This window comes from Rhinoraja longicauda, chromosome 15, assembly GCF_053455715.1.
Source record: "Rhinoraja longicauda isolate Sanriku21f chromosome 15, sRhiLon1.1, whole genome shotgun sequence".
Lineage (NCBI taxonomy): Eukaryota > Metazoa > Chordata > Chondrichthyes > Rajiformes > Arhynchobatidae > Rhinoraja > Rhinoraja longicauda.
In genome coordinates, this window is record NC_135967.1 from 26057724 (window position 1) to 26079924 (window position 22201).

General features: G+C 42.0%; 1 protein-coding gene across 3 annotated transcripts in view; it reads right to left on the reverse strand.

The window, feature by feature from the left end:
- Window positions 1–2721: 2721 nt before the first annotated feature.
- The window catches only part of znf711 (zinc finger protein 711), a 59246-nt gene continuing 39766 nt past the window's right edge, over window positions 2722–22201 (reverse strand). For all 3 annotated transcript variants that reach the window (XM_078412312.1, XM_078412311.1, XM_078412313.1), the window contains 4 exons: window positions 19566–19709; window positions 16457–16594; window positions 6077–6220; window positions 2722–5100 (listed from right to left, as the gene is read on the reverse strand). In XM_078412312.1, the coding sequence (XP_078268438.1) occupies window positions 3923–5100; window positions 6077–6220; window positions 16457–16594; window positions 19566–19709 (1604 nt within the window). In that variant the 3' untranslated portion in view covers window positions 2722–3922. The remainder of the gene's footprint in view (window positions 5101–6076; window positions 6221–16456; window positions 16595–19565; window positions 19710–22201) is intronic.

The following is a 22201-nucleotide window of genomic DNA, read 5'->3' on the forward strand; positions in this document are numbered from 1 at the left end:
GTCTTTCCAGTTTATTGATATCTTTCCTAAAGCAGGGCAACCAAAATGGTATACAGTACTCCAAATGTGCCCATACCAGAATCTAATGGCCAGTTTCTGGGCTGTGAATGTTAAATAAAATATACAGTGTATCATATATTTCACACAACTTATTGATTTGACCGTACACAATGACATTTCCATACTCTTCATTAATATTTTGTTATGCTTGCATTAAATGCAGGTTCACTGTTCAATTCAGATGGTACAATTATGTAACAATCGGAAATAAATGACCATGTGCTTTCAGTTTGATCACAGGTTGCATGGAGACTGAAAGCCTGCTGGATAGAGTACAAATTCATATTCACACTGCAAACCATTATCTACTGTTAGCCTCAGTCAGAGGTAAATGATAAAGAGATCAATTGCATCTTAGAGGAATAAATGCAAAGCAATTAGTAGGAATCCTGGACTGTTGCTGACTCCTCTCACAACATTGCACTAATTTAGTTTAGTTTAATCTCCCCAATACTGAATCACGACCTTTAACTGCATCTGCTTGTATTTTCACAAAGTTTTGGATGAAGTGCTTCAAAGAAGGAAAATATCATAGTTTGGGATTGAAATGGGAACACGAGTAACAAATTGGCCATGTGATCATAAGCGATTAATTATCTTGAATTAAGTGGTTTCCAAATGGGGCTCTGGCACAAGTTGATGTCCTATGTTTGATCCCCTGTTGTTCAATACATTCATTCATGAATAGGGAGACCACATTGGCACCAACGTAAACTACCTGGAGCTAATAGATTGCAGATTAATTTTATGGATCCAAGATTAGGTAATAATCTTAAATATAGACTAATATGCAGGTCTATTCAGAAAGAAAATGAAATATTACAGGTGCACATCAATTAAAAAAGATGGACCCTAAACAGTGATGCACTCAAGCAACATCAATACAGTGCCACAAGGACAAGCTAATTGTGAAGGGTCAATGTAAGGGTTGTCAAATGACTCCTAAATCACATTTCTTTCCTACATCAGATGGGAAATTTGGCGTTGGGTTGAAATTACCCAATGCTGATAATGGTATCACAAAATGTTGGAGTAACTCCAGCAGGTTAGGCAACATCTAGGAGAGAGGGAATGAGTGATGTTTCAGGTCGAGACCCTTCAGACTGAAGGGTCTCGTCCCGAAACATCACCCATTCCCTTTCCTAGATGCTGCCTGACTTGCTGAGTTACTCCAGCATTTTGTGATACCTTCGTTTTGTACCAGCATCTGCAGTTATTTTCCAACGCTACCATGCTGATAATGAGTGTTTTAAAAAATAGATATCTATAGCCCAAAAGTGAATGTCACCTATTTTTGGATCAATTTACGAGCACCATATTTTGCCTTAATGTCTTAACTGTCACCAAAAGGATTTGCTAAACTAAGGCAACTTCATGAAGACATTTCTCTCGTGCTTTTCTTGTAATTATTACGTTAACTTCTGCATTCCCAGATAGCAGAGATTGCCTGAAAGCTGCAATGGAGATAAACGCACAAAGGATTCAACGATTATTGGGCAGCATGGTAGAGCTATTGCCTTACCGCACCAGGGACCCGGGTTCAATCCTGACTACGGGTGCTGTCTGTACGGATTTTGTACGTTCCCCCCGTGTTTTGTCCGAGATCTTCAGTTTCTTCCCACACTCCAAAGACATACAGGTTTGTAGGTTAATTGGCTTGGTACAAAAAATGTAAAAATTGTCCCTAGTGTATGTAGGGTAGGTTAATATATGGGGATCACTTGTCGGTGCAGACTCGGTGGGCGGAAGGGCCCATTTCCGCATTGTATCTCCAAAACAAAAACAAGTGGTGGAGGATGCCTAGAGACAACTGGAAAATAAAGTGAGAAAACCCCGAGGGAGGGGGAAAAAATTGAAAAAGACTAGGAGGAAATTGAGATGGATATGTTTAAAAAAGATCAGAATTAAGATCATCAAGAAGCATGTGGCTACCCCTTGCCATGCAGTGCTATTAAATCTCCTGCCATGATCAGACTGCTCTATGATAATCTTTGGTGCTACAGACAGTTGCATCTGTTGTGCAGATGCTAGAATGCTGGTTTGTGCCACCTCTGCACAGGGGAACACATGAAAATCAATACTGAGGAGCTTATGAAGAGGAAAATGATTACCTAGAAAATAACCATGAGTTTGATTCACAATCTAGTGTGGCATACTCCATGTTTAACTGTCATTCTCGATCTTTACCTTCAATGTTTTGTTCCAAGTTTTGTTTGTACTTCAGAAAAACACACATGTTTAAGATATCATAATGTGTGCGAATCAGTTGAATACATACTCCTACGTTTAAATTCCTGATGGTCTGGATTTCCCCACTTCAAGTACAAAATGCCTTTATTTACCGTACCATTTTTAGGCTTATAAATTTTATCTTAGGAGCAAGTATTCCAAATTATTGTTACATCACTTATTTCATAGGAATTTAATTGTTTTATTACCACAATCTGTATTGTCACTTTACAGAAGCAAAACAGTAAAAAAAAAAATCAGATATTTACCAGAAATTAAATACTCATGACTTCATCCTCAAGCAAGCTTCAAAGACTAAATCATAAATCTTACTTCATAATTTGTGGACATAAGGGTGCATGCAACCAACAGGAATTAATTATCTGTAAAACTGCAATGTGATTGGGCAAGGGGAATTGACCAAAAGCTAACTTTCAGTGCAACGGATGTAGTTTTATTGATATACTCATCACATTAAGAACATTTAGAAATAGTAATCCCACAGAACAGTGACAAAAGATTTCTTATTTTACAGAGTGTACGACCTTTACAGCCACATAAAACACATGTGTTTTCTTAAATCTAAGAGGCATTGCTAAATTAACATTCTGAATTTTGAAAATAGAACATTTTGAATTCTCGAGCAACTGATTCTCATCTGGTGCAAAACAAAAATTGACAACATTTGAAGAAACACAAAAACTACCACAACACAATGAATAAAGTTAAAAATTCACAAAGTGAACAACCATTTAATGTGTGAGCAGTAACCAGCTAAAAAAAACTATATCCATCATACCACTTCCTATACATTATATGCATAACAATGTCAAAACAAGATCTGTATCCATTAAATAGCCCTGAACCAAATTGTTTGGTTCCTGAAGTACTCCCATGTTATATTATTTACGGATCATAAGTATTTGCAAGGGGATGCGTAGAAATATCATACATGCCCTATAGTAAAAAGCAGTCCAACTCTTAAGAGTAAGAAATTAATCTACACTGGCTGCGTAGACCCATTCTTGCATTGATAGTAAAATAGCAAATCTGTCGCAACTGCAGCACCTACAAGGAATAAAGTAAAATAAATCCCAAATCCACTGAACCAGTCTTTTTACAAGCATTTTGGAACGTGGTCTGTACTCGTTGACTATTTATCACAAATAACTATTCATTGGGATTTATTTTCGATTAAAAAAAAGTTAAAAAGATGTTTTTAAACATCAATTCCAGTAATCAGATAATTTACCAGGATTAACTGTAAAATAGAAACAATTTTAAAGGTCTAATTGTGAGTTTTATAGCATTGCTGTGGAATAGAAGATTTTGCAACTGCATATGAAACAAACTCAAGACACCCAAAATTGTTAAAAAAGACAATGAACGCACTTAATGGCTTCACAATTATGGCAATCCCAGACCACTACTTCTTAGATTTTGTAAAGAAATCAAAACATTTGTACAATTGACTCCGCCTCCCAATTCTCATACCTTTTGACAACTTATAATACAAAGGAAGAAAGGTAGGTCGAGAAACAACACTCAAGTCGAGACCAGGAGAAACAGTTCACGAGCCATGCCAATTAACTCAGTTAATTAAGTTTGTGTTAAATATTTTTACGCCTATACATCACATTATAGCCTCTTTATGATGCCGCATTATATGCTGGTTCTTTTCAGAAGGCCTACGAAAACCTTTCTTACAAAACTCACAACGGTGAGGGTAGTCCTTTGTGTGAATAGAAATTACATGGCGCTTGAAGCCTGAAGCATCGGTAGTGCAATACTCGCAATATTCACACTGGTAAACTTTCTTCCCACTATGTGTCTTCATGTGCTTCTTAAGTTCACTTTGATGTCGAAACTCTCTCTTACATCTTTTGCATTTAAAAGGAAGGTCCTTAGTGTGAACTGAAAGAATATGGCGACTGAGTATAAAAGGATCTGCAATTTTGAAATCACAGTGCCTGCACTGATGAAGCTTTTTACCCTTGTGAGTTGACATATGTTTCTTCAGCTCCGATGGACGATGAAATCCCTTATCACACACCTCACATTTGTGTGGGAATTCCTTGGTGTGCACAGATATTATATGACGTTTAAGGTCACTAGAATTGGAGCTCCTGTGGTCACAATGAGGGCATTGATGGGTCCTATGTGCCTGAAATAAAGTGGCATGCTTTTGCAGATCTTTGTCATCCAAAAATGTTTGTGGGCAGTGGTCACATTTGTATGGCAGCTCATTGCTGTGCTTGGTTTTCACATGGGTTTTCAGATTAGAAGCATCAGCAGACCTATACTCACAGTACTGGCAATGGTATGGTTTCTCCCCAGTATGAGTTCGCATGTGTTTCTTGAGTTCTGATGGATGTCGGAATCCTTTCCCGCACTCCACACAAATGTGTGGAAAATTCTTGCTATGCACTGCCAATAGGTGCCGATTGAGAAGACCCTGTTCAGCTGTCTCATAATCACAAAATTTACATTTATGCATTTTAGTTTCTTTTTCCCTGTTAACCAGTTTGTGAGTGGCCAGTGTCCCTGCCTGAGTGAATCTTTTTCCGTACTCATTGCACTCGTATGTTTTTTCTCCTTTGTTGATGAGCTTGTGACTCTCCAGATGATTGTGAAAACTTGCTTTTTTATTTGTTGTATAGTCACAGTCTGTACATTGATACTTCTTCTTTGCACTTTGCTCTGGATGATTCTTCATATGTCTTTTCAAGAAACCCCTTGATTTAAACTTCTTTCCACAGATGTGACAGGGGTATACAGTTATGGGTTGTCCATCAGGTCCTATGATAACAGCTTTAAAAGGAAAAAATAGATTTAAAAAAAGATTGAATTACTGCTAAAATACTATGGTCTTTGAATCTGAAAAGTAAACCAACTTTGAAACAGCCTGATTGAGATATATTACCTAAACCTTTCAATCCCTCATAATGCTCCTTCTCCAACAATTTAAAAAAGCATTAATGCCAAATAGAAATTAATTAATCTTAGGGATCTGATCATTTCTGGTGAGCTGAAAAAGGAAGATTTAAATGTGATACATGTGAGCACAAAGTAAAAAAAAAAAATCTTAATATCTGTCCAGCTAGAAAAGTTAAATGAACAATTTTCATGATAGGGATGTTAATTCTTGCATCCTGTAAAGAAACAGGAGTGACTCGAAGCTTTTTGCACAAAGTTAATGGATTATAGATAACATTTAAAATCATCCCTCATCTCAATTTCTCCCTGTGGGAATACAGTTGCATTTTACATAATTCTTATGGAGTTTATGATGCGCTATACAAATTGATCATCTAAAACAAAATAAGGGCCATAACTCAAAATGTCAGTTTGAAGAAGAGTCCTGGACAAAACATTGATTGGCCACTTCCCTCCACAGATGCTACCAGTTCCACTGAGTTCCTCCGACAATTTGTTTTTGGTCAAAATTCCTGCATCTGTAGTCTCAAGTCTCCAACAAATAACCTAGTTTTAAATCAAACTTAGTGCATCAGCACATGACACTTTATTTCTCCTCAAGCTCAAACAAAATTCTTTAAACTTCAGTTTTCAGTCTGAAAATTTCTACCTACCACTTTAGTTTCTTCTTATACAATTGATGAACTGCCAATATGTATTTAATATTTGACAATTCCTAAATTGAATATCAATATTAAACTGAGCATTTAAATATTAACTAATATTATACAATGCACCTCATCCACTCACTCGGAAGCATGTGTTCCTTTTATTACCAATGATTATGATTTCCCTCATTGGCTATACTTACCTGTGTGCCATTGTCTGCCTTCACCCCTTCTCTTCTTCCTGGCTTTTTGCTTTAGTGCTCTGGTAGTACTTGTGCTGTCACTTATTTGTAGGAATTGACTCGATGTGCCATTCTTATTCTCTATCTTTGCTTCAAAGTTGTTACCTTGAGCAAAACAATACAATCTTTAAAAATTACCAATAATAACCGTGGGTTCATTATTTTGTAAAACCCAAGTACATTTACGCATGGAATTATTTTGCACCAAGGCAAATTAGTGGAATTTGTTTCAAAATTTTTCAGAAAATGAGAATGGGGCAAATAAAGGACAGAAAACATCAAAAACAAATGCAGCCAACCAAAAGCACAACTTTAGTTACATATGCGGCATGCCAACAATAAAACTTAATCTATCCGTTTTTTCTATAAAATAAAGTAAATTGCACAATGTCTTCACAAATCTCAAACCAAACTTATGAAAAATATTTTGGGAATTATAATATGGCGTAACTGAAAAAAAAAGTCACCAATGGTCTGATTTTTACAAAGAAATTTTACCATTCCATGTGAAACTGCTGGAACATCCCCAGTCATGTTCCACCAAGAGGATATCCCATTCAGTATTTGCTTGACTACACTTTGACAAATTTTTCCTTGAGGAATATAAAGTTCCAGTAATTCACCAAGTTTGCCAAAAAGTCTCCACCAGAAATAGCATCGCCATTAAATTGAATGTTGTGGCGCGTCGAAAGAGGCCCGAAATAAAGGCGAGGAGCCGGGTATTTCGGGACGTTCGGTTTTATTTCACAGTTATCAGACCGGTCAAGTCTGCTGGAATTACTTCGCGCCCAAAACCTCGTCTTTATATACGTAGCAAAGGACCGCCCCCCTGGTCTGGTCCATTCCCGTGCCGAGGGGTCAGTAGTGGTATGGCCCGACCCTTGGGAGCCGCCACAGGACCGTCCTCATCCACCCTACAGCGCCTTTGAAAGCGAGTTGGCAAGCTCGCACCGGTGCCGACGTCCCGCCATGGGACATTCTGCCCTTACGTGCCATCGGCCCTCCGGGACTGCGCCTTTGTGTTCCTGCGCCGTGACGCCCACCAGACGCCACTCCAGAGGCCGTATGAGGGCCCGTACCGGGTGCTGGAGCACGGACAGACAACCTTTGTCTTGGACACGGGGGGCCGGCCGGAGGCCGTGTCAATTGACCACTTGAAGCCGGCCCACTTAGACATCGACCAACCGGTGAGGGTTACCCAGCCTCGGCCACGAGGTCGCCCCCCTTTGCGGGTCCCACCACCTGTGCCTCCGCCGGCCCCTCTGTCGACCGATTTTCGTACGCGGTCCGGTCGGGTTGTGCGATCACCAGTGCGTTTCGTGCCTCCGGTTCTGGGGGGGGGTCCTGTGGCGGCTCCCAAGGGTCGGGCCATACCACTACCGATCCCTCGGCACGGGAATGGACCAGTCCAGGGGGGCGGTCCTTTGCTACGTATACAAGGACGAGGGTTTGGGCTCGAAGTCATTCCAGCAGACTTGACCGGTCTGATAACTGTGAAATAAAACCGAACGTCCCGAAATACCCGGCTCCTCGCCTTTATTTCGGGCCTCTTTCGACGCGCCACATTGTAGAGGAACAGCAAGAGGGCGAAGTATTAGGTAAAATATATATATTTGAATTAATTAAGTTTAGTTATATGTTCACAAAATGCTGGAGTAACTCATCGGGTCAGGCAGCATCTCAGGAGAGAAGGAATGGGCGACGTTTCGGGTCGAGACCCTTCTTCAGACTGTTGTCAGGGGGCCGGACAAAGGAAGGATATAGGTGGAGACAGGAAGACAGTGGGAGATCTGGGAAGGGGAGGGGAAGAGAGGGACAGAGGAACTATCTAAAGTTGGAGAAGTCAATGTTCATTCCACTGGGCTGCAAGCTGCCCAGGCACAATATGAGGTGCTGTTCCTCCAAATTCCGGTGGGACTCACTGTGGCACTTTTATCAGGGCCAGCATTTATTAATCATGTCACAAATACTAGTGAGGCATTGCCTCAAACTACTGTGGTCCTGGTAAAGATCCTCGCACAATGCTGTTGAATAGGAGGTTCCAGAATATCCAGCTGGTGACAATGAAGATCGGGAAATAGATTTGCAAGTCAGAAGGATCTGCAAGTAGTGGAAAATCCATGCATCTACTGCCCTGGTCATTCTTGAAGGTAGAGGTTGGGCTTTGAGGTATTCTTTTAGAATGACCAATCAAATAACTCATCCAAGTATATAATATTCAATCACGTTCCTGTCGTGGAAAGGCTCTGGCTGATCTTTCTTTCTGCAAGCTACAATTGTTAGATTTAGAGTTAGATTTAGCTCTTAGGGCTATCAGAATTAAGGGAAATGGGGAAAAAGCAGAGACAGGGTACTGATTTTGGATGATCAGCTGGCTCGAAGGGCCGAATGGCCTACTCCTGCATCTATTTTCTATGTTTCTAATTGTGGAGCTGGCTAGAACAGAACTATGGGACTGAGTTAACGTGAGTGAGGGATCTAATTATGACAGCAGGAGGGAAGCCACGTTGACTGAAAGAATGAGGATATCTCAGATGTCCTAGAATGGAACGCCTCATCTTGGGAGGAGATGCAGCGGAGACGGAGAAGTTGAGAGTAGGGGATCGAGTGTATGCAAGAGGCAGGGTGGGTAGAAGCCTAGTCTAGATAACTGGGAGTCAGTAGGTTTGTTGTAGACATCATTCGAGTTTGTCCCCTGAGATGGAGACAGAGAGATCAAGATGCAGGAGGGAGGTAAATCTATGCCGTCTAGTGTTATATTGTCCTGATTTAATTTCCCAAAATTATTCACTTCATATTTGAGAGTTAAATTCTATTGCCCATCGCCTCTAGCTCCACATATAAAAAGCACACTGATCTTCTTGGTTACACTTTTACTCTTAATGTACTAGAAACATAGAAAATAGGTTCAGGAGGAGGCCATTCGGCCCTTCGAGCCAGCACTGTCATTCATTGTGATCATGGCTGATCATCCACAATCAGTAATCCGTGCCTGCCTTCTCCCCATATCCCTTGATTCCACTAGCCCCTAGAGCTCTATCTAACTCTCTCTTAAATCCATCCAGTGATTTGGCATCCAGTGATGTGGCAGAGAATTCTACAAATTCACAACTCTCTGGGTGAAAAAGTTCCTTCTCACCTCAGTTCTGAACTCAACCAACATGGGGAACATTTTTTCCTGCATCCAGCTTGTCCAGTCCTTTTATAATTTTATATGTCTCTATAAGATCCCCTCTCATCCTTCTAAACTCCAGTGAATACAAGCCTAGTCTTTTCAATCTTTTCTCATATGACAGTCCCGCCATCCCAGGAATCAATCTCGTGAACCTACGCTGCACTGCCTCAATTACAAGGATGTCCTTCCTCAAATTAGGAGACCAAAACTTTACACAATACTGCAGATGTTGTTTTACCAGGGCCCTATACAACTGCAGAAGAACCTCTTTACTCCTCTACTGAAATCCTCTCGTTATGAAGGCCAACATGCCATTAGCTTTCTTCAGTGCCTGCTGTACCTGCACGCCAACTCTCAGTGACTGGTGTACAAGGACACCCAGGTCTCGCTGCACTTTCCCCTTACCTAACCTGACACCATTGAGATAATAATCTGCTTCCATGTTTTTGCCACCAAAGTGGATAACCTCAAATTTATCTATATTATACTGCATCTGCCACGCATCTGCCCACTCACTCAACCTGTCCAGGTCACCCTGCAACCTCCTAACATCCTCTTCGCAGTTCACACTGCCACCCAGCTTTGTGGCATCCGCAAACTTGCTAATGTTACTTCTAATTCTTTCATCCAAATCATTGATGTATATGGTAAACAGTTGCAGCCCCAACACCGAGCCTTGCAGCACTCCACTCGCCACTGCCTGCCATTCTGAAAAGGACCCGTTTACTCCTACTCTTTACTGCCTGCCTGCCAATACTGCCTGTCTGCCAACTAATTCTCTATCCATGTCAACACCCTACCCCCAATACCATGTGCTCTAATTTTGCTCACCAATCTCCCATGTGGGACCTTATCAAAGACTTTCTGAAAGTCTAGATACACTACATCCACCTGGCTCCCCATCATCCATTTTACTTGTCACATCCTCAAAATATTCTAGAAGATTAGTCAAGTATGATTTCCCTTTCATAAATCCATGCTGACTTGGACTTATCCTTTTACTGCTATCCAGACGCACCGTTATTACCTCTTTAATAATTGACTCCAGCATATTCCCCACCACCGATGTCAGGCTAACTGGTCTGTAATTCCCTGTTTTCTCTCTCGCTCCTTTCTTGAAAAGTAGGATAACATTAGCCATCCTCCAATCCACAGGAACTGATCCTGAATCTATTGAACATTGGAAAATGATCACCAATGCATCCACTATTTCTAGAGCCACCTCCCCGAGTACCCTGGGATGCAGACCATCAGGCCCTGGGGATTTATCAACCTTCAGTCCCATCAGTCTACCCAATACTATTTCTCACCTAATGCAAATTTCTTTCAGTTTCTCTACCCTCCTAGATCCTCTGTCCTCTAGTACATCTGGGAGATTGTTTGTGTCTTCCTTAGTGAAGACAGATCCCAAATATCTGTTCAGCTCTTCTGCCATTTCCTTGTTACCCATAATAATTTCACCTGCAACCGCACGAGATGCAACACCTGTCCCTTTACCTCCCCCCTCAACTCCATCCAAGGACCCAAACAGTCTTTCCAGGTGAGACAAAGGTTCACCTGCACCTCCTCCAACCTCATCTATTACATCCGCTGCTCTAGATGTCAACTTATTTACATCGGCGAAACCAAGCGCAGGCTCGGCGATCGCTTCGCTGAACACCTGCACTCGGTCCGCATTAACCAAACTGATCTCCCGGTGGCCGAGCACTTCAACTCCTCCTCCCATTCCCAGTCTGACCTTTCTGTCATGGGCCTCCTCCAGTGCCATAGTGAGGCCCACCGGAAATTGGAGGAACAGCACCTCATATTTTGCCTGGGCAGTTTGCAGCCCAGTGGTATGAACATCGACTTCTCCAACTTTAGATAACTCCTCTGTCCCTCTCTTCCCCTCCTCCTTCCCAGATCTCCCTCTATCTTCCTGTCTCCACCTATATCCTTCCTTTGTCCCGCCCCCCTGACATCAGTCTGAAGAAGGGTCTCGACCCGAAACGTCACCCATTCCTTCTCTCCCGAGATGCTGCCTGACCTGCTGAGTTACTCCAGCATTTTGTGAATAAATCTCTATATATAATTTCACCCGTGTCTGCCTTCAAGGGACCCACATTTGACTTTGCTACTCTTTTTCTCTTAACATATCTAAAGAAGCTTTTTCTTCCTTCTTTATATTCTTGGCCAGCTTCCCCTCGTACTTCATCTTTTCAGCCCGTGTTGCCCGTTTTGTTGCCTTCTGTTGTCCTATGAAAGTTTCCCAATCCTCTGGCTTAGAAACATAGAAAATAGGTGCAGGAGTAGGCCATTCGGCCCTTCGAGCCTGCACCGCCATTCAATATGATCATGGCTGATCATTCAGCTCAGTAGCCTGTACCTGCCTTCTCTCCATACCCCCTGATCCCTTTAGCAAAAAGGGCCACATCTAACTCCCTCTTAAATATAGCCAATGAACTGGCCTCAACTACCTTCTGTGGCAGAGAATTCCACAGACTCACCACTCTCTGTGTGAAGAAATGTTTTCTCATCTCGGTCCTAAAAGACTTCCCCCTTATCCTTAAGCTGTGACCCCTGGTTATGGACTCCCCCAAAATCGGGAACAATCTTCCCGCATCTAGCCTCTCCAACCCCTTAAGAATTTTATATGTTTCTATAAGATCCCCCCTCAGTCTTCTAAATTCCAGCGAGTACAAGCCCAGTCTATCCAGTCTTTCCTCATATGTAAGTCCCGCCATCACAGGGATCAATCTGGTGAACCTTCTCTGTACGCCCTCTAAGGCAAGAACGTCTTTCCTCAGGTTAGGAGACCAAAACTGCACACAATACTTCAGGTGCGGTCTCACCAAGGCCCTGTACAACTGCAGCAGAACCTCCCTGCTCCTAAACTCAAATCATCTTGCTGTGAATGCCAACATACCATTCGCTTTCTTCACTGCCTGCTGCACCTGCATGCTTGCTTTCAATGACTGGTGCACCATGACACCCAGGTCCCGTTGCATCTCCCCTTCTCCCAATCGGTCACCATTCAGGTAATACTCTGCTTTCCTGTTCTTGCCGCCAAAGTGGATAACCTCACATTTATCCACATTATATTGCATCTGCCATGCATTTGCCCACTCGCCTAATCTATCCAAGTCACTCTGCAGCCTCCTAGCATCCTCCTCGCAGCTAACACTGCCACCCAGCTTCGTGTCATCCGCAAACTTAGAGATGTTGCATTCAATTCCCTCGTCCAAATCATTAATATACACTGTAAATAACTGGGGTCCCAGCACTGAGCCTTGCGGTACCCCACTAGTCACTGCCTGCCATTCCGAAAAGGACCCGTTTATTCCTACTCTTTGCTTCCTGTCCGCCAACCAATTTTCTATCCACCTCAACACTGAACCCTCAATACCGTGTGCTTTAAGTTTGTACACCAATCTCCTATGTGGGACCTTGTCGAAGGCCTTCTGAAAGTCCAGATATAACACATCGACTGGTTCTCCCTTATCCACTCTACTAGTTACATCCTCGAAAAATTCTATAAGATTCGTCAGACATGATTTGCCTTTGGTAAATCCATGCTGACTTTGTCCGATGATATCACCACTTTCCAAATGTAATGCTATCACATCTTTAATAACTGACTCTAGCATTTCCCCCACTACCGATGTTAGGCTAACTGGTCTATAATTCCCCGTTTTCTCTCTCCCTCCCTTTTTAAAAAGTGGGGTTACATTAGCTACCCTCCAGTCCTCAGGAACTACTTCAGAATCTAAAGAGTTTTGAAAAATTATCACTAATGCATCCACTATTTCTGAGGCTACTTCCTTAAGCACTCTGGGATGCAGCCTATCTGGCCCTGGGGATTTATCTGCCTTTAATCCATTTAATTTACCTAACACCACTTCCCGACTAACCTGGATTTCCCTCAGTTCCTCCATCTCATTAGACCCCCGGTCCCCCGCTATTTCCGGCAGACGGTTTATGTCTTCCTTAGTGAAGACAGAACCAAAGTATTTGTTCAATTGGTCTGCCATCTCCTTGTTCCCTATGATAAATTCACCTGTTTCCGACTGCAAGGGACCTACATTTGCCTTAACTAATCTTTTCCTCTTGACATATCTATAAAAGCTTTTGCAGTCTGTTTTTATGTTCCTTGCCAGTTTTCCCTCATAATCTATTTTCCCTTTCCTAATTAAGCCCTTTGTCCTCCTCTGCTGGACTCTGAATTTCTCCCAGTCCTCTGGTATGCTACTTTTTCTGGCTAATCTGTATGCTTCATCTTTTGTTTTAATACTATCCTTGATTTCCCTTGTTAGCCACGGATGCACTACCTTTCCTGGTTTGTTCTTTTGCCAAACTGGGATGAACACTTGTTGTAGTTCATCCATGCGACCTTTAAATGCCTTCCATTGCATGTCCACCGTCAACCCTTTCAGCATCAATCGCCAGTCTATCTTGGACAATTCACGCCTCATACCCTCAAAGTTACCTTTCTTTAAGTTCAGAACACTTGTTTCTGTATCGACTTTGTCACTCTCCATCCTAATGAAGAACTCTACCATATTATGATCACTCTTGCCCAAGGGGCCTCGCACAACAAGACTGCTAACTAACCCTTCCTCATTACTCAATGAGCTTCCCGCTACTCTTTGCTGTGTTATACATCTTTTCTTTTAGTTTTATTCCATCCCTAACTTCCCTTGTCAGCCACAGTTGCCTCCTACTCCCCTTAGAATATTTCTTCCACTTTGGATCCTTTAGGATCTTAGAATCCTTTAGGATTCTTCATCACCTTCTCTGCCATGGTATTGCATAAGCCCTTTATGCCCCCTGTATTCTTTCAGGTGTCGTTCTATATCTCGTATTCTCCCTGAAGAAACTTGCTTGATCCCAGATGCCTATACCTGACATACTGAGTCATACAGCATGGTTACAGGCCCTTTGGCCCAACATTCCTATGCTGACCAACATGCCTCATCTACACTAGTCCCACCTGCCAGCGTTTGGCCCATATCACTCTAAACATATCCTATACATGTACCTGTCCATCCCCTTATGCTTCTTCCATAAAGCCAATTTTCTATCCAGTCAGCTATCTCTCCTTGGACCCCATGCAGTCTAGCTTTTCAGGGCAGCATACTGTGCAGAATCTTGTCAAAAGCATTGCTGAAATCCATATATACATCTACAGCTCTGCCCTCATCTACCTTTTAGGTCACATCTTCAAAAAACTCAAATCAGATATGCCTACTTCTGTGCAGATAGACTTGGAAAATCAGGTTGGTACTGAATCCCAAGAGAAGGAATTTGTAGAGTGCCTAAGAGATGGGTTCATAGAGCAGCTTGTAGTCGACCCTCCTAGGGAAAAGGCAATTCTGTATTTGGTATTGTGTAACAAACCGGATTTGATTAGGGAGCTTAAGGTAAAGGAATCCCTTGGAAGTAATGGCCATAATATGATAAAAATCAACCTGCAATTTGAGAGTGAGTAGATGAAATCAGATTTGCCGGTATTACTGTTGAATACAGGGGACAACAGAGGCACGAGGGAGGAGCTGGCTAAAGTTGATTGAAAAGGTACCTAGCAGGAATAGCAAGTCCAACTGTTCGATGTGGTCAGTAAGCAGTTGCAGCTGGACATACTTCCCTTTGATATAGTTACCAGAGACCACAATTTACAGGAACATACAACTGCCTTAACTTTAGACTTTAGAGATGCAATGCGGTAACAGGGCCCACCGAGTCCCTGCTGACCAGCAATCACCCCGTACAATAATACTATCCTATACACTAGGGACAATTAAATTTGAACTGAAGCCAATTAACCTACAAACAAGCCAATTCAATTATAAACCCGTACGACTTTGGGAGGAAACCGTAGCACCCGGAGAAAACCCACGCGGCTACAGGGAGAACGTACAAACTCCGTACAGTCAGCAACTCTACCACTGTGTCACTGTGCCGCCCAGGCACTAAGCTACCAAAGTTACAGGGAAAAGGGATGATCTTACTTTTAATCTTACCAGTGCTCAACCTCCTCGCTGAAGCCCATCAAAATAAAGCCTCAGCACTTCCACCTCAGCATACACACCCCACATCACAGCAGCCATTCTCAAAACAGCTGTCAAGTCGAGCCAAGTCAAAACGTGTTGCCCATGTAAAGCGAAGTACGGGTATGATGAAAATCTTGCTTGCAGCAGCATTTTCGGCTTATACCCTCAGTTCTGCTATAGCTCCCTCCCTTTTGTATACTACTTGCACTCGGAGCAGTAAAAAACTGCTTCTTTGAAACTTACACCTTATAAAATTATTCTCCATTCCTCCTTTGTACAGGTAGAATTTAGGAATAAGAAGGGGGTGATCACTGATGGGATTGTACTACAGGCAATGGGAATTAGAACAATAAATATGTAAGGAGGTCACAGACAGCTGTAGGAATAATAGGGCTTGGGTTTCCTTTGGGTTCTTCAGTCTCCTCCCATATCCCACAGATGTTTTGGTTGAGAGGGTAATTAGCCACTGTAAATTGCCCCTAGTGTGTTGGTGAGAGGAATTTATTTCAATGTGGGGAGAATAAAAATGAACTATTGTAGGATTCATATGAAGGAGTACTTGATGGTCGGCATGGACATGGAAGGGTGAAAGACCTGTTTCGGGCCGTGTGACTCCAAGATCCTTGGTGGCCCCGCTTGTTCCCGCTGCCTCATTAAAAAGTCACAATTCACCCCTGCTCCACAGAAGAGAGCTAATATTTGTACTATTATTCCTTTGACTCCCCATGCTCTTGACATTCATTAGTCTTACATATTGAAAGACTTTTAGAAATCCACATTGGTGACACTTTACACCTCTTAAAAGAATTCAGATAGGTCAAAGAAAGATTATCTTTTGACATCTTTCCTGCCATAAATTTTTATTTTGAAACTTATGCTTTTTTGTTTCCATTCACAAAGGTTCAATTACTTTCTCCATTGAAAAAGTTAAGCAGTTACAGCAAGTTCACTATACATCTTTTCTTCTTTCTTACATGGCGGTTTTATACCTGTATTCCTTTGCATTACATGGTTTTCTAATGAATTACAAAATACTTTCGGTCCACTTATCTTTTTAGATTTCTTAAACTGCACGGACACACAGTAGAAAATATTCAATCTCAATCTTAAACATTAAACGTAAATCACAGCCCCTACCATATGCAGCAGCCCATGCAACAGGTACAAAGGCTTTATTGATGCCAGAATTCTCAATCTGTGTCTCATGCACTGTTGCTGCTTCCTCATCCCCAACAATGACCTCCATATAAACTTCATCAGCAATATCAGCACAATCTGCATAAAATATAAATTAGGTTTTTCAGTTTTTGAAATAGTTAATTGAAGAATTAAATTTACATTTAAATAAAATTATTACATTCCACTCCCTCAAAATCTACTATATTTAGCAAAAAACATAGCTTAATTTGATGATAGATGGCATGCTAGTACAGTTAAATAATGCTTTTGGATAGATGCTATATAGTCACAATACGTAGGGAGAGCTCTGCATCTGAATATTTGACACAATGGTAACAAGCAAGTGTTCTTACTTAGCAGGAAATTAAAATTAATAATTTAAGGAAATGATTGTTATATGTGAAGAAACAAGGAACTGTTGCTTTAAATAAAAAAAGACAAAATGCTGGAGTCACTCAGCAAGTCATTCTCCAGCATTCCTGGAGAACATGGAGAAGTGACATTTCGGGTCGAGACCCTTCTTCAGACTGTTGAAGTTACACGTGCCCTTTTCTTATATGCAAGATAATTTCACATATAATCAATTAGATTTTGTAATTGCTAAAATCTTCCCCCAGTAGATGCTGATAATTATATCTCTGCAAAGATCCATTATATCTTTGACTAACCAGATTGGTTTGGGCTTCTTTCACAAATTCAGTTCTGGGAAACTTAATATCTCTGCTAGCACAAGCGGGATATAGAGGAGGCCCTAGTGAGAGCCTCATCTATAATAGAAGATGGGAAGCCCCGTTTCCTAAAGAATGAGGACATCTCTGATGTCCTAGTGTGAAACACCTCATCCTGGGTGCAGATGCGGCTTGGACGGAGGAATTGGGAGTAGGGGGATAGAGTTTTTGCAGGAGACATGGTGGGAGTAGGGGGATAGAGTTTTTGCAGGAGACATGGTGGGAAGAAGTGTAGTCCAGATAGCTGTGGGAGTCAGTGGGTTTGTAGTAGATGTCGGTCACGAGTCTGTCTCCTGTGATGGAGATGGTGAGATCCAGAAAAGGTAGGGAGATGTTGGAGATGGTCCAAGTATATTTAAGAGCAGGATGAAAATTAGTGGTGAAATGTATGAAGTCAGTGAGTTCTGCACGGATACAAGAGGCAGCACCAATGCAGTCGTCAATGTAGCAGAGGTAGAGTTCGGGGATGAGGCCAGTGTACGTCTGGAACATTTGGACGTCTGGAACCTCCCAACATTTGATTTTACAAATTCAGAATTTTGATATCCAAAATTCAGAATTTTACATCAAAATTCATAATATGGCGCGTAATTCAACTTTTCAGCAAAGAAAGTATGCACACCAAATGCGCGTATGCGTTGCGCTACATTCATGTGTGAAAAACGACTATTATTTCCAACAGTCTGTAGTTATTGGACTACATGTACAATGTCAGGCCTATCATGAGTATATTCTACTATTTATAGAAAGATTATTGAACAGAAATACTTTTTACAACACAAAGAAAAATATGTTTTGTTTTGTTTTCTCTATTTTGCTTTTTCCTTACACAAAATGTATGACTGTTATGAAGAAAGAGTTTCATTTAAAAATGCACATACCTAATTTCATTGAAGACATACTTTCCCCAGTGGTCTTCAACAGCAAATCACAACAGTCCATGTCCCCCCCACCCCCCACTCCTCCCCAATGGCGGAAATGAAATAAGAAAGCGGAAACTTTCCACCAAATTCGGAAGGGTTGGGAGGTCTGAACAGGGATTGTTCGACGTGCCCGACAAAGAGGCAGGCACAGCTAGGGCCCATGCGAGTGCCCATAGCTACGACTCGGGTTTGGAGGAAGTGGGAGGAGTTAAAGGAGAAGATGTTGAGGGTAAGAAACAGCTCTGCTAGGCGGAGGAGAGTGTTAGTAGATGGAGATTGGCTGGTTCTACGGTCGAGGAAGAAATGGAAGGCTTCAAGACCATCCCTGTGGGGGATGGAGGTGTAGAGTGACTGGACATCCATGCAAAAGATGAGGCAGTGGGGGTCTGGAAACCGGAAGTTATTGAGGAGACGGAGAGCATGTGAGGCGTCTTGGACATAGGTGGGGAGGGATTTGACCAGGGGGGGATAGGATGGAGTCGAGGTATGTGGAAATTAAATCGGTGGGACATGAACAGGCAGAAACAATGGGTCTGCCAGGACAGTTCTGTTTGTGGATTTTAGGGAGAAGGTAAAATCGGGCTGTGCGGGGCTGGGGAATGATAAGGTTGGAGGCATTTGAGGACAGAGCGCCAGAATTGGTGAGATCAGTGATAGTGCTAGTGATTAAGGTCTGGTGCTCGTCGGTAGGGTCATGGTCCAAGGATAAGTAGGAGGAGGTGCCTGAGAGTTGTTGTCTGTCCTCGGTCCAGTAGAGGTCAACACGCCAGACTACCACGGCACCTCCCTTGTCAGCGGGTTTGATGACTAAGTTGGGGTTGTTGCAGAGTGAGTGGAGGGCTACTAGTGAGTGGGTTCTACTACAAACCCACTGACTCCCAGATGTCAACTTCTCTACATTGGCGAGACCAAATGCAGGCTCAGCGATCGTTTCCCTCAACACCTTTGCTCAGTCCGCCTAAACCAACCTGATCTCTCGGTGGCTGAGCACTTCAACTCCCCCTCCCATTCTGACCTTTCTGTCATGGGCCTCCTCCAGTGTCATAGTGAGGCCCACCACAAATTGGAGGAACAGCACCTCATATTTCGCTTGGGCAGCTTACAGCCCAGCAGTATGAACATTGACTTCTCTAACTTTAGATAGCTCCTCTGTCCCTCTCTTCCCAGTTCTCCCACTGTCTTCCTGTCACCACCAATATCCTTTCTTTGTCCCGCCCCTCCTGACATCAGTCTGAAGAAGGGTCTCGACCTGAAACGTCACCCATTCCTTCTCTCGAGATGTTGTCTGACCCGCTGAGTTACTCCAGCATTTTGTGATACCTTCGATTTGTACCAGCATCTGCAGTTACTTTCCTAATAAATCACAGCCCTCCTTTCAACGAACAGAATAAAGAAACTGTACGTAGAATTTCTTACTAATGTCATCTTCCTGAGATGGGTCTTTAACTGCCATATACACCATCTTTTCCCGAGACAATCGGCCAACATTCCCTTGATCGAGCATGCTAGTTATGGCATGACCATTCTGATATTCATTTTCTGCCACTACTTCAGTTTCGCCTTGAAACAAGAAAACAAATCAGACGTTAAAAGAAATTTTCAAATCAACCTTAATTATATTCCAACTAAATACAGTGGAAATGCAAAAAAAAATTAGTTGCCATATAATCATAAACACTTGAAAATATTTTGTAGTTGCACGCGAACACTTTAGTTTCCAAGGTTCTAAGCATACAAACCTGCTCTCTAGTGAATGGATTAAATTTTAGTAGACAAAGATTTGGGAGTCATGGAAACAAACCCTTCGGCCTAACTTGCCCACACTAACCAACATGCCCCATCTACACTACTCCAACCTGTGTGTGTTTGGCCCATATCCTCTAAACCTATCCTGTCCATATACTTGGTGAAGTGTTTTTTTAAAACACAACTACCTCCTCAAGCAGCTCGTTCCATATACCTACCACCCATTGTGTAAAAAAGATGAGCCATATTTTGCAAAAATACCACAATTCTTTGAACAAATTATCTTGGGCAACAATAAATGAAAAAGAAACAGGTCATTATAATCAGTACACTGGCCCAAAATTGAAAATAACACTGATTTAATTCCATAGCCATTCATTACAGAAGCTTAATAAATGCTGACAGTTTAAAACTAGACATCCATGAGATGAGGCAAGGTGGACTGTTAGCAACAATGGAAGTGTATACCTTCACAATCTGTAATCTTTTGGACTAACATATCTATCACAGACACTCGACCATTGCAATCAAGTCATTGGATCAAGGATAATATAAAGAGTGCATGCAGCACCAGATATTTCCAAGAATGTTATGCTAGCCTTATGAAGCTATTTTACAGGACTGCATAAATGCCACTCAAAACAAAAATACATTTAACAGGGAATATTAACTGAGTTTCTCGGCGAGCAGTTTCTGATTTTCAATACCAGGACTCAAGCCACAAAAAGGTACAGATGATGATCATCATATCATATATATACAGCCGGAAACAGGCCTTTTCGGCCCACCAAGTCCGTGCCGCCCAGCGATCCCCGTACATTAACACTATCCTACACCCACTAGGGACAATTTTTCTTTTAACATTTACCCAGCCAATTAACCTACATACCTGTACGTCTTTGGAGTACGTCTTTGATGTGCCTGAAGTTCAGACACTTTTGTGATCAAGGTCAATGGAAAAAGTCTGCAAATATTATAACCCACTGCATGCACCACCACCACACGCTTGTCATCCGCTTAGCACCAATCTCTCTCAATTTGGACTCAAATATTAAGTGTTACTTCACCCTTTCTGAATCCCCACTACAATGTTTGGGACAAACGCCCATCATTTATTTATTTCCCTCTGTACTTCATAATTTGAGATTTGTAATAGAAAAAAAATCACATGTGGTTAAAGAGCACGTTGTCAGATTTTAATAAAGGCCATTTTTATACATTTTGCTTTCACCATGTAGAAATTACAGCAGTGTTTATGCATAGTCCCCCCCATTTCAAGGCACCATAATGTTTGGGACACATGGCCTCACGGGTGTTTGTAATTGCTCAGGTGTGTTTAATTGCCTCCTTAATGCAGGTGTAAGAGAGCTATCTGGACCTAGTCCTTCCTCCAGTCTTTCCATCACATTTGGAAACTTTTATTGCTGTTTATTAACATGAGGACGAAAGTTGTGCCAATGAATGTCAAGAAGCCATTATGAGACTGAGAAACAAGAATAAAACTGTTAAGAGACATCAGCCAAACCTTAGGCTTGCCAAAATCAACTGTTTGGAACATCATTAACAAGAGAGAACTGGTGAGCTTACTAATCGCAAAGGGACTGGCAGGCCAAGGAAGACCTCCACAGCTGATGACAGGAGAATTCTCTCTAATAATAAAGAAAAATCGCCAAACACCTGTCCGACTGATCAGAAACATTCTTCAGGAGTCAGGTGTGGGGATTTGTCAATGATCATTGTCCACTGAAGACTTCATGAACAGAAATACAGAGGCTACACTGCAAGATGCAAACCACTGGTTAGCTGCAAAAATAGGATGGCCAGGTTACAGTTTGCCAAGTACTTAAAAGAGCAACCACAGTTCTGGAAAAGGGTCTTGTGGACAGATGAGACGAAGATTAACATATCAGAGTGATGGCAAGAGCAAAGTATGGAGGAGAGAAGGAAGTGCCCAAGATCCAAAGCATACCACCTCATCTGTGAAACACGATGGTCGGGATGTTATGGCCTGGACATGTATGACTGCTGAAGGTACTGGCTCATTTATCTTCATCGATGATACAACTGCTGATGGTAGTAGCATAATGAATTCTGAAGTGTAGACACATCCTATCTGCTCAAGTTCAAACAAATGCCTCAAAACTCATTGGCTGGCAGTTCATTCCACAGCAAGACAATGATCCCAAACATACTGCTCAAGCAACAAAGGAGTTTTTCAAAGCTAAAAATGGTCAATTCTTGAGTGGCCAAGTCAATCACCCGATCTGAACCCAATTGAGCATGGCTTTTATATGCTGAAGAGAAAA